Source organism: Panulirus ornatus, chromosome 3, assembly GCF_036320965.1.
Source record: "Panulirus ornatus isolate Po-2019 chromosome 3, ASM3632096v1, whole genome shotgun sequence".
NCBI classification, from domain to species: domain Eukaryota; kingdom Metazoa; phylum Arthropoda; class Malacostraca; order Decapoda; family Palinuridae; genus Panulirus; species Panulirus ornatus.
Window position 1 is genome coordinate 28,460,746 of NC_092226.1, and position 18,156 is coordinate 28,478,901.

Sequence of the window (18,156 nt, forward strand, 5' to 3'; positions counted from 1 at the left end):
AGGTAGTGTAGGCAGTGTTGGCCTGACCTTGACTGGTGTGGCAGGTAGATTTTCAAGCATATAATTTTTCTTATATGCAAAAATTATCAATGAATCATATTGATTATAAGAAGAAAAGATTAATGATATAAGGTTAGATGTAATGATAATAGAATATAATTTTTTTTGTGCAAATAATACGAATGATAAATGCTGTGGTAGTTCACTTGACACTCAGTCCTTACTCTCACACTTTTCACACTTTGTGCTGAAATGGCTAGAAAACTACACATTATCAGAGTGAAAGTGGAGGAGGAAGCATACTTCTGATGTCATTTTCTTCCTTGTTTCATGAATATCTTTGAATTTATGAAGTAAACATATTTCTTTTATACAACCTAAGAAACTGAGAGTCACAAGGTTGGAAAAGAAATCTAATTTAGAAATTAAGGATTTCATGAGTTAATTGGAGTGGTGATCAGCAAAAAGTGTAGTGGGAAAATTGAAGTTGAGTCTGAAGTCATGCAAGAGGGAACAAGATGTATTTAAAGGTGTGGTGAATGGTATTCATTTGAATTTGGTGTGCAAGAAGCTTGCATGTCCCAACTCTGATATATGGATTGAAAGCTTAATGTTCTGGGCTAAGTATAAGAACAGTAATGAATGATAATAGGTATCCTATATCCCTGGGGATAGGGGATTAAGAATACTTCCCACATATTCCCTGCGTGTCGTAGAAGGCGACTAAAAGGGGAGGGAGTGGGGGGCTGGAAATCCTCCCCTCTCGTTTTTTTTTTTTTTTAATTTGCCAAAAGAAGGAACAGAGGGGGCCAGGTGAGGGTATTCCAAAAAAGGCCCAGTCCTCTGTTCTTAACACTACCTCGCTAACGCGGGAAATGGCAAATAGTTTAAAAGAAGAAAAGAAAAGGTATCCTATATAGGAGAAGAGAGTGAATTATTAAAAAATGAGTTGAGAAGAGATAGTTACAAAAATTCTTGTATTTACATATGAATCTTATGAAAAGTTGTTCCAGTGAACGTAACAAAGTAAGAAATCGTATTGATTTTTACTGTTTTTATTGAAAGCCCTGCATGTGTTTATCATGTAAGGAAGGGTTGTACTAAATTTTCCCCTTAACATTGATGCATGTTAGTGCTGTTCTAGTTAATACATTCCCTCATATTCCTGATGAACTTTAAGCTAATGCAGTTGCTGCATCATTCATCAGTCTTCATTTCTTTTAGGTGTTCTCAACGTAGTAACTGCATCACGAAAAAACACTCCAGCTGTAGGGAAACTCTTGTGCACCAGCTCAAAGGTTGCAGGTATCTCCTTTACAGGTAGGGTTTATAGTCTTGCATCATGTATCAGCAAGTATGTATTTTTATAAATTTATTCATTTATTATACTTTGTTGCTGTCTTCCGCGTTAGCGAGGTAGCGCAAGGAAACAGACAAAAGAATGGCCCAACCCACCCACATACACATGTATATGCATATACGTCCACGCACACACACATACACATACCTTTACATTTCAACTTATACATATATATACATACACAGACACATACATATATACACATGTACATATTTCATACTTGCTGCCTTTATTCATTCTCGTCGCCACCCTACCACACATGAAAGGACACCTCCCTCCCCCACACGCATGCGAGGTAGCACAAGGAAAAGACAGCGAAGACCACATTCGTTCACACTTGGTCTCTAGCTTTCATGTATAATGCACCGAAACCACAGCTCCCTTTCCACATCCAGGCTCCACAAAACTTTCCATGGTTTACCCCAGATACTTCACATGCCCTGGTTCAATCCATTGACAGCACATTGACCCCAGTATACCACATCGTTCCAATTCACTCCACTCCCTGCGCGGCCCCCACCCTCCTGCATGTTTAGGCCCTGATCGCTCAAAATCTTTTTCACTCCATCCCTCCACCTCCAATTTGGTCTCCCACTTCTCCTCATTCCCTCCACCTTTGACACATACATCCTCTTTGTTAATCCCCCCTCACTCATTCTCTCCACGTGACCATACCACTTCAGCACACCCTCCTCTGCTCTCTCAACCACATTCTCCCTACCACCACACACCTCTCTTACCCTTTCATTACTCACTCAATCAAACCACCTCACACCACATATTGTCCTCAAACATCTCATTTCCAACACATCCACCCTCCTCTGCACAACCCTATCTATAGACCATGCCTCGCAACCATATAACATTGTTGGAACCACTATTCCCTCAAACATGCCCATTTTTGCTTTCCAAGATAATGTTCTCACCTTCCACACATTCTTCAACGCTCCCAGAACCTTCACCCCCTCCCCACCCTGCGACACCCCTACTTCCATGGTTCCATCCGCTGCCAAATCCACTCCCAGATATCTAAAACATCTTACTTCCTCCAGTTTTTCTCCATTCAAACTCACCTTCCACTTGACCTGTCCCTCAACCCTACTGTACCTAACAACCCTGATCCCATCCACATCCACTCCCAGCTCTCCTCCTTCACACACTTTACCAAACTCAGTCACCAGCTTCTGCAGTCTCTCACCCAAATCAGCCACCAGCGCTGTATCATCAGCGAACAACAACTGACTTACTTCCCAAGCCCTCTCATCCACAACAGACTGCATACTTGCCCCTCTCTCCAAAACTCCTGCACTCACCTCCCCAACAACCCCATCCACAAACAAATCAAACAACCATGGAGACATCACGCTTCCCTGCCGCAAACTGACATTTACTGGGAACCAATTATTTTCTTCCCACTTGCACACATGCCCCACATCTCCAATAAAAACTTTTCACTGTCCCCAGCAACTCGCCTCCCACACCACACGCTCTCAATACCCTCCACAGAGCATCTCTATCAACTCCACAAATGCCACACACAAATCCATTTGATTCTCCAAGCACCTCTCACACACGTTCTTCAAAGCAAACACATCCTCTACCACCTCTGAAACCACACTGCTCCTAAATACCCTAAATACATTATTTTTTCATTGTATTAAATACTTATATGTGAATAAGTGTAAGAAGATTATTGCTTATCCATATAACCTCCCAGGAATACTCAACAAACCCACACCTCTGTAATTTGAACACTCACCTTTATCCCCCTTGTCCCTGTACAGCGGCACTATGCATGCATTCCGCTAATCCTCAGGCACTTCACCATGAGCCATACATACATTGAATATCCTCACCAACCAGTCAATAACCCAGTCACCCCCCCCCCCCCCCTAACAAACTCCACTGTAACACCATCCAAACCCGCCGCCTCGCTGGCTTTCATCTTATGCAAAGCTTTCACTACCTCCTCTCTGTTCACCAAACCATTCTCCCCAACCCTCTCACCTCACGCGCCACCTCAACCAAAACACCCTATATCTGCCACTCCACCACCCAGCATATTCAACAGACCTTCAAAAAACTCACTCCATCTCCCTCTCACATCACCACCACCTGCCATTACCTCCCCATTACTTCTCCATCCCACCACTCACTACCCTTTTGTTTATATATCTTGAATAGATCCTAAAAAATAGAATACAGTGTACTGTAACTCTTTAATTAAAATACAGCATTGTAAGTGGAAACTGGAAACCTTTAGTTGTCTGTTGTTATTGTTTAACAGTTGATACAGGTATTCTGCTGGTTACTGTGCTGCTTAGTTACCCTAAATACATTATTTTTTCATTGTATTAAATACTTATATGTGAATAAGTGTAAGATTATTGCTTATCAGATACATATAGATTCAGAGTCAGGAATGAAAGTGATACCAAACAACCACATATTGTCCACATGGGCAGCTGAGGTTGTGATATCTTAAATTTCTGATGGTTCAGTGTTACAAAAACTTTGTTTAATGTGCAACATGAAAGATATTTTATAGATTGCCTTTAGGCTATGTATATAAGGTGTATATGAAACGTAAATGGATTTTGTGTTTAGACTTGGGTCCTTTCCCCAAGATATTTCATTATGTATAATGCAAGTATTCCAGAATCTGAAAAAATTTAGAATCCAAAACGCTTCTGGTCCCAGGCATTTTGGATAAGGGATACTCAACCTGTACTAAATGACATGTGCAAAGGAGAGATTATTGCATATGACTCTATTGAGAGGAGCAGCAGGTTGGACATCTGATCATATCTTGTATGAGATGAATGTGAAAGTTCGTAGTGGCTTCAGGAAAAGAGGAAATGACATGGTAGAAAGCAAATGAAGAAAATGAGTAAGCTTGGGAAAGAAGATCTTTTAGGCAGGAAGTGTAAGGTATATAGGGAAGCAGTGCTTGTATTTATCTTTGAAGTATCTGGTATGCAAATGGTGGGATGTGGGTGTATGAGGAAAAATTGGTGACTTGTGGGAAGAGGAATTTCATTTGTTTGTGAAAGAGAAAAGAGATGTGTATGGGTGTTACCAGCAAGGAAATAATGCAAGTAATTGAGAAGTGTACTGTAGAAAGCATCAAGAGATCAAAAGGAAAAGGAAGAAGCTGAAAGAGAGGACCAATGAGGAATGAGAGAATGTCAGTGAACCTCAGGGAGAATAAGAATATCATCTGGAAGGTGGAGAACAAGAGGACAAACTGGAGTGTTATTGAGGACCAGATGAGGGAGTGGTGACAGGCAAAGAAGAGGTGAAAAAGAAATGGAATTAGTATTTGAAGGGTGCTTAAATGTGTTAGATGATAGTTGGTATATATGGGGTGTTTTGGATGAGATGATATGTGGAAAAAGAGTCATGGCTGGTGGTTTGATGAAAATAGAGGAAGTAGTGAAAGTCTTGCATAAGATTAAGTTTGGTAAAGTAGCAGAAGTGGATGTAATTACTTTTGAGTTTCTCATGAAAGGGAAGAGTGTTACCAATTGTTCAGTTAGGCTTTTCAGTGTATGTATGACCTAGTTAAGGTGCATGAAGACTGGCAGATTGCTTGTCTAGTGCCATAATATGAAGGCTTAGGGGACAAAAGTGAATGCTCAAATTACAAAAATACATGTTTATTGAGAAAGGTGGTGATTGAGGGGGTGTTGGCATGCACAGTGTCTGTTGAGAAGAGTGGTGATTGAGAGGGTGTTGGCATGCACAGAGTGTCTGACTGGGGAGGATCACTGTGGATTCAGGAGTAGAAGAGGATGCATAGATCAGGTGTTTTGTGTTGAAATTTTGTGTGGGAAAATACTAGAGAAAGATTGGGATTTGTGTGTGGTTTTTATGGACTTGGAAAAGTGTGTGATAGGGTAGACTGAAATGCTGTGTGGAAGTTTCAATGAATATTGGGGGTGGGAGGATGTAGTGAGGAAGCTTAATAGGGAGAGTAAGGTTTGTGTGCAAGTAGTAGGAGTCAGTGGTTCGAAGTGAAAGTTGATCTGCTTCAAGGTTGTGTGTGGGGTCTATATTGCTCTTTAAGCTGTTAATAGACTGGATGGTGAGGGAGGAGAATATAAATGTTTAGAGAGAGAGGCAGGTCTGCTGTATGCTGGGATGGGGGAGATCCTGTAAGATGATTAAGTTGCTGTTTACAGATGACACATCTATGGTGACAGACTTGAGAGAGCATTTCCAAAAGCTGGTGTCCAGATTCGGGAAATTGTGCAAAAGGGTGAAGTTGAGGGTGTAATGTGAATAAAAGCAAGTTAAGGAGGTGTAGCAGGGAGATAAGATGGAATGAGCATGAAAATGAAGTGGAAGAACTTGGAGGAAGTGAAATGCTTTCATGAGACATGACATGAGTCATAGGGTGGGAGAGAAAGCAAAGGTCGTAGGTGCATCAGGGATTGTGGAGACGGAAAGGTCATTGTTTCTTAGTCAAAGATGGATGTGTTTATATAGTTATTGTAGTCCTGATGGTGTTTTCTGGATATGAGTTTTGGGCTTTGCAAAAGAATAGAGGAGGGTGGAGGGTTAATTGTCTAAGGAATGACAGTGTAAGAGTGTTTCATAGTGGTAAGTGCAGTCAGATTAAGAGAGCTAACTATGATGTGCTGAAATGCTTTAGTCACATGTAGAGATTGAGCGAAAAACAACTGAGAAAGAGGATTTATAAGACAGAAGTGGAAGGAGTAAGAGGGAAAGGAAGACCGAGAAGAAGGTAGAAAAAACCTCAGGCTTGTTACTCTCTGCAGTTAAGTACAAGTTTTCCAAAACAGGAAGAAGAAATGAAGTGAAGGGAAAAGTACACTGATACCCATTAAAGGAGGGACTTCAGCAAAAACTTAAAGGAAACTAAAGAAAGAACTACCTTTAATCACAACTAAGCCCTCCTCTAGACCATCATTTTTTTGATAGCAGCATATCCAGGGTCACAAAAGAAAGGTCAACCAGATCTAAACTGACACTGTTAAAACAAATGTTTGAGAAGTGCAGCAGACCTCTTTTGCCAGTTTTGTGCATGAGAGTTTCCTTAACTCTCTTTTTACATATTTTTTATTTCAATCTTCATTTTCCAAGGATGCAAATTTTCTATTAAAGATGAAGAATTTAATTTCTTTCTACTGCTTTTTTAACATGGCAAGACTATAAAGCTTCCACATCTGGCATTGAAATTTCTTGAAACACTTTGGATTGATGAAATTATTCATGTGAAAAAAGACGAAAATTTTATTTTTAGACTCTTCAATAAATATTAGCCATACTGTCATGTTATTCTAAAATGACAGTGAACATCATTATAATACCCCAAATAATGTTTTTATCATTTTGTACTCCAGATAAGATTTTAATCTTCATGATTGAGTTTGATATTTGGTAAAGCAAATATAACGTGACAGTCATGCGTTCTATTTGTACTATGATTTTAAACAAATTTAGAAGGTATTTAATGAAATTCTGTTGAGACTTTGAACTGATAAGGTATGGAAATATAGACATTGATAAACATATATTTATATATTTATTTATTTTGCTTTGTCGCTGTGTCCCGCATTTGCGAGGTAGCGCAAGGAAACAGACGAAAGAAATGACCCAACCCACCCCCATACACATGTATATACATACACGTCCACACACACAAATATACATACCTATACATCTCAATGTACACATATATATATACACACACAGACACATACATATATATCCATGCACACAATTCACACTGTCTGCCTTTATTCATTCCCATCGCCACCTCGCCACACATGGAATACCATCCCCCTCCCCCCTCATGTGTGCGAGGTAGCGCTAGGAAAAGACAACAAAGGCTCCATTCGTTCACACTCAGTCTCTAGCTGTCATGCAATAATGCCCGAAACCACAGCTCCCTTTCCACAACCAGGCCCCACACAACTTTCCATGGTTTACCCCAGACGCTTCACATGCCCTGATTCAATCCACTGAGAGCACGTCAACCCCGGTATACCACATCGATCCAATTCACTCTATTCCTTGCCCGCCTTTCACCCTCCTGCATATTCAGGCCCCGATCACTCAAAATCTTTTTCACTCCATCTTGCCACCTCCAATTTGGTCTCCCACTTCTCCTCGTTCCCTCCACCTCCAACACATATATCCTCTTGGTCAATCTTTCCTCACTCATTCTCTCCATGTGCCCAAACCATTTCAAAACACCCTCTTCTGCTCTCTCAACCACGCTCTTTTTATTTCCACACATCTCTCTTACCCTTACATTACTTACTCGATCAAACCACCTCACACCGCACATTGTCCTCAAACATCTCATTTCCAGCACATCCACCCTCCTGCGCACAATTCTATCCATAGCCCACGCCTCGCAACCATACAACATTGTTGAAACCACTATTCCTTCAAACATACCCATTTTTCCTTTCCGACATAATGTTCTCGACTTCCAAACATTCTTCAAGGCTCCCAGGATTTTCGCCCCCTCCCCCACCCTATGATTCACTTCCGCTTCCATGGTTCCATCCACTGCCAGATCCACTCCCAGATATCTAAAACACTTTACTTCCTCCAGTTTTTCTCCATTCAAACTTACCTCCCAATTGACTTGACCCTCAACCCTACTGTACCTAATAACCTTGCTCTTATTCACATTTACTCTTAACTTTCTTCTTTCACACACTTTACCAAACTCAGTCACCAGCTTCTGCAGTTTCTCACATGAATCAGCTACCAGCGCTGTATCATCAGCGAACAACAACTGACTCACTTCCCAAGCTCTCTCATCCAGAACAGACTTCATACTTGCCCCTTTCCAAAACTCTTGCATTCACCTCCCTGACAACCCCATCCATAAACAAATTAAACAACCATGGAGACATAACACACCCCTGCCGCAAACCTACATTCACTGAGAACCAATCACTTTCCTCTCTTCCTACACGTACACATGCCTTACATCCTCGATAAAGACTTTTCACTGCTTCTAACAACTTGCCTCCCACACCATATATTCTTAATACCTTCCACAGAGCATCTCCATCAACTCTATCATATGCCTTCTCCAGATCCATAAATGCTACATACAAATCCCCAGAACTTTTTTTAAAGGGGAAGTAAATGTTTATAGTTGTGTTACTGGAGTGATAGTTTTCATAAATGGTGCTCTGACAAGAAAATAGTGAAATTGGAAAAGAATGTAGCTTAGACATTGAAGCTTATTCTTTCATTGAAATGTGAACAAAGGGAGCATTTTTCAAAGTGATAGAGATGGAAAGCAAAAAGGCATTTTTCATGAATGTACAGGAAAAGTTGAGTTCCAGATACACTTTTGGTCTGTCAAGACTTTATTATGGCGGATGACCAGCTACCTACCCTCATGTATCCAAGATATGGTTGTACTTTGTGTAATGAAGACAATTGAGAAACATCATAAGCCAATATTCCAGTTTCATGATAAGAGAAGTGGACCAGGCAGTATGATACAGTGGTTAAATTGATGAAAATACTATTGACGTTTGTGTAAATAAATTATACATTTCCCTTTTCCATAGCCAGAGGTTGAACACATGGAATACCATATATATATATATATATATATTATCCCTGGGGATAGGGGTGAAAGAATACTTCCCGCGCATTCCTCATGTGTCGTAGAAGGCGACTAGAGGGGATGGGAGCGGGGGGCCAGAAATCCTCCCCTCCTTGTATTTTTAACTTTCTAAAAATGGGAAACAGAAGGAGTCACGCGGGGAGTGCTCATCCTCCTCGTAGACTCAGATTGGGGTGTCTAAATGTGTGTGGATGTAACCAAGATGTAAAAAAAGGAGAGATAGGTAGTATGTTTGAGGAAAGGAACCTGGATGTTTTGGCTCTGAGTGAAACGAAGCTCAAGGGTAAAGGGGAAGAGTGGTTTGGGAATGTCTTGGGAGTAAAGTCAGGGGTTAGTGAGAGGACAAGAGCAAGGGAAGGAGTAGCAGTACTCCTGAAACAGGAGTTGTGGGAGTATGTGATAGAATGTAAGAAAGTAAATTCTCGATTGATATGGGTAAAACTGAAAGTTGATGGAGAGAGATGGGTGATTATTGGTGCATATGCACCTGGGCATGAGAAGAAAGATCATGAGAGGCAAGTGTTTTGGGAGCAGCTGAATGAGTGTGTTAGTGGTTTTGATGCACAAGACCGGGTTATAGCGATGGGTGATTTGAATGCAAAGGTGAGTAATGTGGCAGTTGAGGAATAATTGGTATGCATGGGGTGTTCAGTGTTGTAAATGGAAATGGTGAAGAGCTTGTAGATTTATGTGCTGAAAAAAGACTGGTGATTGGGAATACCTGGTTTAAAATGCGAGATATACATAAGTATATGTATGTAAGTAGGAGAGATGGCCAGAGAGCGTTATTGGATTACGTGTTAATTGACAGGCGCGCGAAAGAGAGACTTTTGGATGTAAATGTGCTGAGAGGTGCAACTGGAGGGATGTCTGATCATTATCTTGTGGAGGCTAAGGTGAAGATTTGTATGGGTTTTCAGAAAAGAAGAGTGAATGTTGGGGTGAAGAGGGTGGTGAGAGTAAGTGAGCTTGGGAAGGAGACTTGTGTGAGGAAGTACCAGGAGAGACTGAGTAAAGAATGGAAAAAGGTGAGAACAATGGAAGTAAGGGGAGTGAGGGAGGAATGGGATGTATTTAGGGAATCAGTGATGGATTGCGCAAAAGATGCTTGTGGCATGAGAAGCGTGGGAGGTGGGTTGATTAGAAAGGGTAGTGAGTGGTGGGATGAAGAAGTAAGAGTATTAGTGAAAGAGAAGAGAGAGGCATTTGGACGACTTTTGCAGGGAAATAATGCAATTGAGTGGGAGAAGTATAAAAGAAAGAGACAGGAGGTCAAGAGAGAGGTGCAAGAGGTGAAAAAGAGGGCAAATGAGAGTTAGGGTGAGAGAGTATCATTAAATTTTAGGGAGATTAAAAAGATGTTCTGGAAGGAGGTAAATAAAGTGCGTAAGACAAGGGAGCAAATGGGAACTTCAGTGAAGGGTGCTAATGGGGAGGTGATAACAAGTAGTAGTGATGTGAGAAGGAGATGGAGTGAGTATTTTGAAGGTTTGTTGAATGTGTTTGATGATAGAGTGGCAGATATAGGGTGTCTTGGTCGAGGTGGTGTGCAAAGTGAGAGGGTTAGGGAAAATGATTTGGTAAACAGAGAAGAGGTAGTAAAAGCTTTGTGGAAGATGAAAGCCGGCAAGGCAGCAGGTTTGGATGGTATTGCAGTGGAATTTATTAAAAAAGGGGGTGACTGTATTGTTGACTGGTTGGTAAGGTTATTTAATGTATGTATGACTCATGGTGAGGTGCCTGAGGATTGGCGGAATGCGTGCATAGTGCCATTGTACAAAGGCAAAGGGGATAAGAGTGAGTGCTCAAATTACAGAGGTATAAGTTTGTTGAGTATTCCTGGTAAATTATATGGGAGGATAGTGATTGAGAGGGTGAAGGCATGTACAGAGCATCAGATTGGGGAAGAGCAGTGTGGTTTCAGAAGTGGTAGAGGATGTGTGGATCAGGTGTTTGCTTTGAAGAATGTATGTGAGAAATACTTAGAAAAGCAAATGATAAACATGAATAAGCATAGAAATGTTTGTAGTGATTACCGATGCAGTAAAGTACCTGCTTTCACTGACAGTTTCCTTGGACAGTATTGTTGGAAGGAAGAAGTGACTGTGGGAGTCCATGTTCCAGTATAGTTATATGTTGCTAATCCACCCCATAGAATTGGGATTGTAATTATTTGGGATAGATAATCATAATGGAAAAAATCCATTTAGTATCTTTGGAGACTGGCAGAATCCTAAAAGAATGCTTTTCAAATGGTTTGTAGATTGATATACTGTTGTTTGTTACTCCAAATCATAAGGAAAACTTCCTTAGAATTTTTGAATTCCAGATTAGGAAACTGGCAACATTTAGTCCAATTTATTTAGTTTATATTCTAGCTCTTTTCCAACAAAGAACTGCACATGATTTATGTAGTGTAAGCTCCCTATACTCTGTTTGTTCTGGTCTGCCATAAAAAATCAACGCCTGATATACCAAACCGCGATTTGTTTGAAATCTGGTCTGGGAATAGAATGGACAAAGGATGCTGAAACTTCATAATTGATGACTTATGATATTCAGTTATAAAACAGAAATGTCTAAATGTGAAAATTATGAAGAAAGTATACTTCTACGGAAAAACGATTATGACCATTAAACTGCTGTCATGCCATCGGAATGTTTAAGGACGATACACTGCTTCCAGCTCCAGGACCCCATACTGAGCATAGCCATCAATTGTTACCTGTCATTCAACTGTTACTTGACATCAGCCAGTAATTTTTCCCATAAACAACTGTTTTCTCTTACCCATCCTTCATAGCAATGGCTTTGATTTCACAAATAACTTCAACATTTACAAACATATACACTCACTATTTCTTAAGAATCATAATGAAAAACAAGTAAATTGTGCATATGTAAGGGTGATATATTTTTGCGACGCTATTCCCATACCTGATACACTGTTTTTCACACACTTAATAAGCATGTTTACTGTGTAATTCCTATATTTTTCTTGTAAAGTACTCCTGTGTTAAGAAGAAATTGTAGATAACTAAAGCCAAATATAACAATAATCTTAATAGAGAGTTGAGACCATCTCATGAGCAATGGGCCATATGCTGAAGGCCCTGTATAAAGTGTAGAGCAAACAAGAAGTAAATTATATTGGTTGTCAGTTTTTAACAACAGACCCAATTAAGCAGATTATAGTTTAGTCTTGTCTTTTACACTTGATTGCAGTTTCCCACATTAGCTACATAGTGCCAGAAACATGAAGAAAGGCCCCATCCTTTCACAACCATTCATTGGCTGTTATGGATATTAAACAAAAAACCACAGCTCCCTATCCACAGCCAGGACCCACAGACCTTTCCATGGCTTACCGCAGATGCTTCACATGCCCATTGACATGTCCATTGACAGCATTTTGTTTCCAATATACCACACCCTTCCAGTTTGTTCTGTCCCGTGCATGCCTCTCACCCCCTTTACATGTTCAGGCCCCGATTGCTCAATATTTTTTTCACTTAATCCATCCATCCTTCCACCTCCAATTTGGTCTCTCTGTTCTCCTTATTCCCTCCACTTTTGACACATATATCCTTTTTGTCAACCTTTCCTCACTCATTCTCTCCATATGTCCAGACCATTTCAGCACACTCTTCTTCAGCTCTCTCAATCACACTTTTTTATTTACCTCATCTCTCTTATCCTTTCATTGAGTAAATCAAACCACCTCACACAACATATTGTTCTCAAGCATTTAATTTCCAACACACTTACCCTCTAGTACACAGCCTTATTTATGTCCCATGCCTCACATCCATGTAACATAGTTGGGAATATTATTCCTTCAAGCATACCTGTTTTTGCCCTGCTAGATAACTGTTCTCTCTTTCTACACAGTCTTCAGCACTCTCAGATCCTGTGCCCCTCACCCTCCCTGTAACTCGTTTCTACTTCCATTGTTCCATCCTCTGCCTTGCCTGCTCTCAGGTATCTAAAACACATTACTTCCTCCAAGTTTTCTCCATTCACACTCAAACCCCAACTAACCTGTCCCTCAACCTTGGTAAACCTGATAACCTTGCTTGTATTCACATTTACTCTCAACTTCCTTCTTTCATACATTCTTCCAAATTCCATCTCCAACTTCTGCAGTTTCTCGTTCAGATCTGCCACCATTGCTATCTCATCAGCAAACAACAACAGACTTACTTAACAGGCCCTCTCATCCCCCCACAGGCTGCATACAAGCTCCTTTCTCCAAAACTCACATTTATCTACCTCACTACCCTATCCATAAACAAATTGAACAACCATGGTAACATCATACAACCCTACCACAGACCAGCTTTTACTAGGACTCACTGCTTCTAGCAACTTTCTTCCCACACCTTATCTTCTTAAGACCTACAAGGCATCTCTATCTACCCTATCATATGCTTTCTCCAGATCCATAAATGCCCCATGCAAATCCATCTGTTTTTCTACCCTATCATATTCTTTCTCCAGATCCATAAATGCCCCATGCAAATCCATCTGTTTTTCTAAGTATTTCCTACACACATTATTTACAGCAGACAGCTGATCATTGCATCCTCTACCACTTTTGAAACAGCTTTGCTCTTCACTTCACTCTCTATAATTAGTACACTCACAAACAACTTACCAGGGACACTCAACAAAATTTCACCTATGTAGTTTGAACACTTACCTTTATCTCCCTTACCTTTATACAGTGGCTCTATACATGCATTCTGCCAATCCTCAGGCACCTCCTCATGATCCATACATACTTTGAAAATCCCTACTAAGCATCCAACCACACAGTCACCTTCTTTCTTAATAGATTCATCTGCTGTACCATCCACTCCTACTGCCTCTCCAAGTTTCATCTTGCATAAGGTTTTCTTCTTTCTTCACCACACCACTCTCCATGTCTCTCACTTTGCATACCACCCTGCCCAAAAGACCCTACATCTGTCACCTTATCATTGAACACATTTAATAGTCCTTCAAAATACTCACTCCATCTCTTCTTTTTGTCACTACATGTTACCACTTCTACTTTTGCCCCTTTTCACCAGTGTTCCTGTTTATTTTCTTGTTTTTTTTGCACATTATTATCCTTCTTCCAGAGTATCATATTTTCCCCAAAGTTGAATGATACTCACTCACCCACCCCAACTCTCATTAGTTCTCTTTTTCAATCCCTGCACCTTCCTTTTGAACTCCTGTCACTTTCTCTTATGCATCCCCCAATCATTTGCATCCATTCCATATAAGTATTGCCCAAACTCCCCTCTTTTCTGTTTCACTAGCAACTTTACTTCTTCATCCCACGACTCTACCCTTTCTAATATGCCCACACTTCACGTGCCACATCCGTTTCTCACACATGGCAGCACTGCTTCCCTAAACACATCCTGTTCCTGACACACTCCCCTTGCTAGTACACTTAAAATACAAAATTGGCCGTATAGGCCCATAAACTGAAATATAAGAATGAGTACTGTAAAGATAGGCGAAATGATATAGAAGAAGGGCTGTATGAGACTGAGCTGACTACATACCATAAGGGCTTACCTGTATTCAGTATACATGGTGGGCAGACATTCAGTAATGATGTCATTATAGCTGATATATGAAGGAAAGTCCTTGAAAAGTATTAAGAAATAATATTGCAAAAAATTGGTGGATACAGAGCCATCACATGATAAGAAATGACAGCTGTAAGTCTGGGTGATTTGAAATTAGCACATTGAAAACTGACAACTGACAAAGGTTTGATACAGAAAATTGAGTGATTGGGTGGATTAGTGCAGAGTTGGTAAACAAGTTGGGGAATGAAATGTGATTGTAGTGAGGCCTTTGAATAAGCCCGTTATACTGACAGTTAAGTTTAATGTTGTACCTTAGGGAGGAGTCACTAAGGGCTGATCTACCCCATTTGCTTATGCCAACTCACTTGCTTTTATGATGAAAAGAATTATGTTGTTTAGCCGGTTTTTAAGAGCCACTATCTGTCTGTCTATCTGTATACATGATGTCCGTTCCCTCTGGGAACTCCCACGCCGGGATGGCTATGGCAAAAGTCTCCACAACTGGTGAACTCCAGTGCCAGTTCTTAACCTTTAGCGCTTAACCCTTAACAGGCTCCTAGCAGAGGGCACTTCTAACACAGTATTTCCAGAGGCTCCTACCCAATGTTCCTACCGACTACTTCAACTTAATTTGCCTCCCTGATGTTCCTGCTTAGTATTCCAACCTGCTACTTCTACCTAATGCTCCTGCTCAATGTTCATAGCTACTACTACTTCCTAATGTTTATACCAAATGCTCCTGCCTAATGTTCCTACCTACTACTTCTAGCTATTGCACCTACCATTTTGCCAAAAGACAGGGCTGGCATATAGCACTCACTGCAGGAAAATCTAGAGTTATGGAATGAGTTGTGCAGGTTAAATGTTGACAGTGTTATATATGACAAGAAGAGATTGTATGTTTGTGGACAGAATGCCAGCAGTCCTTTAGTGGATGAGGCAGAAAGAAAATGCAGATACATGGGTTAGAGGAATGTAGCTTGATAACCATTGAAGTGCTGGCTCGCTACATAGCCATTACTAATCACCCCTTATACCCAGGCAGATAGTACTGGTAATATAACTCTCTGGTCAGTGGTTGCTTACCAGCTACTTTCTGCCACCAACTACTACATCTGCTCTTTTAGATTTGTTGTCTTGTTCTACATGAAAAAGTGACATTGTTCTTATTGCAAAGTTAGTGATTTTCCTTTATTGCCTACAGTATTATTTTTTATTTTCTCAGTAATTTATACAGTGAGAAGCATACACTTTGAAACAGCTTGGTTAGAATATTCACTTTTCATTAGGTTAGGCATGATGCTTGATAAAGGCACTGAGTTTCCCTGACTGATACTATCCACTACATAGACATATTTAGAAGTATTTCTAGAAGTTTTTCTCAGTATTGGCAGATTTAGAGTGCTGAAGTATTTACATTAAACCCAGTGTATTAACACCTCATGATGAGGTCTGGTAACTTGCCATACAGTGATTGATGGACATTTTGATGAGGTTTTAGAATTTGTTTGTAGTAGTATTCACCTGTAATTTGCTTGGTTGGTAAGTTTTCAAGTTTTTCTAATGCACATACAGCCACAACACAGAAGCAAATCTCTTGTCTTTTTGCCAAAAGTCTTCTTCATATTTTATCCATATTGTAAATGTAGTGTTGATGGTAGAGTTTCTCTGAAATTGATGAATAAATCCCATTGTTCTAGGTTCCACTGCAGTAGGAAGACACTTGTATGAACTCTGTGCACATGGAATCAAGCGAATTGGGCTTGAGTTAGGAGGCAATGCTCCATTTATTGTCTTCAATTCGGCAAATATTAAATCTGCAGTGGAGGGCCTCATGGTTGCAAAATTTAGGAATACAGGACAAGTAGGTAAACTACAACTTTGTATTATGGCAAGGTGAAATAAGAGAAGTAGAGAAGTATGTTATGGGAGGTATGTTAGTTTTAAAATGAGTTTTACAGTTACTTTGATGTTTGGAGAGGATTCTGTCAAAACCAGTAAGTATGAGAAAAGATAGGTTATAAACTCCTCTTGCTGCTCATTGTAATGTGATAGTCTTGAGACAAACAAGTATTTAGTGTTTATCCTGATATGGGGAGGAAAAGAATCTAATAATAAAGAATTATGATGTAGATTACTGAGCCCCCATTCCTCTGATGAACTGAAATGTATTGTATTTTAATGAGAGTAGTACTTGTCAAGATATCTTGGGTGAACTCTATACATGTTTTGATAGTAAGAACCTGTTTTTCTGTGTAACAATGGGTTATTGTATGGATCATATCTAGCAAGAATTTGGAGTCACCAGTGCCTTCACCCTTACTTCTTCTGAGACCTGATGCCAATAGTTTAAAAGTAGCTCCCTGCAGTCAGTCAGCTGTTGATTGGTGTTGTTTTGGTAAAGCCATCTGCTGTGGGCATGGAGCATGTATCCCCTTTCTTGATCAGGAACTGTTTTAGGTCACTTTAATATCTTTTTGTGAAAGTAATTAGCAGACTGGTTAAATGACCCTTGTTCATTGTATATCTACAATCTTTTCCAGACAGGTCTACCCATTTAAACAATACAGGGGGAGAACTCCACGCTCATCGAACCCCATGTCTGTATACTGTCCAGATTGCCCGAGAGGTTCCTGTTTGGGTTGAATACTTATTACCCTGTTGGAGACATTGACAAGGGATTGTAGACATTGAAAATTATAATCTCTTTTGATATGACCCTAAGCCTCTTTTTCTAATAGTAAAGAGAATTGTCATAACTGATTGTCAAGATGAAGCTCAAAAGACTGCACTATAAGTGAAAGAACAGTTTCATCATCTAAAGTTAAGAAAACATCATATTGAGCTTTTACTGATCCACACCAGTTTTCAAAGCTAAGTGAATACACTCTTAGAAACCATTCATGAGACGTGTTTGATAGATAGTACAAGCCTTTCAGCTCCTACTTCATTACTAAACAGAGTAAGAAAATCATAAGTTTGCTAGGAATTTGTAGAGTAAAAGCTAAGATATTTGTACAAAGATCTTTAAACTACTCATGTGGTTTCTAATAAGTGCTGTCAAAATGAGATATACTATACTAATGAAATTTTTAAAAGTTTGCTGAAAGAAATACATGAGTAAGGCATGAGTCATAACAGAAGATATACTATACTAATGAAATTTTTAAAAGTTTGCTGAAAGAAATACATGAGTAAGGCATGAGTCATAACAGAAGATTAAACCTTTCAATGTAAAGGAAACAAATTACCAAGGAATAATTCATCTGTGCAGAAAAGGGCCTCATGGATGTTAATTTGTTTAGAGGTGCAGCTGGTAGGATGTCTGATGGAGGCATGGGTGAAGATTTGTGGGGATGATATTATGTTTTTTAGTAGTTTTTGATTAGCCAAGGTTGGGCCAAAATTAGTAAGCTATTGCAACCATGGTTAAGTGTTTAGCAAAGGATGAGGTAGGTAGGTGTGTCTTCTTTGTGAATATTGAGGTGCAAAAGGTTCTAACCTTTATTTCCCTAGAAAGATGCTAAAGTGCATTTCTTATGGTTGTAAAACATTCCCAGAGAGAAAAGGTTTTT

At 39.9% G+C, this 18,156-nt stretch overlaps 1 protein-coding gene across 2 annotated transcripts in view; it reads left to right on the top strand.

The window, feature by feature from the left end:
• LOC139761649 (succinate-semialdehyde dehydrogenase, mitochondrial-like) overlaps positions 1 to 18,156 on the top strand; it is a 228,420-nt gene that overhangs the window by 161,125 nt on the left and 49,139 nt on the right. For both annotated transcript variants that reach the window (XM_071685965.1, XM_071685955.1), the window contains exons 7-8: positions 1,225 to 1,320; positions 16,282 to 16,445. In XM_071685965.1, the coding sequence (XP_071542066.1) occupies positions 1,225 to 1,320; positions 16,282 to 16,445 (260 nt within the window). The remainder of the gene's footprint in view (positions 1 to 1,224; positions 1,321 to 16,281; positions 16,446 to 18,156) is intronic.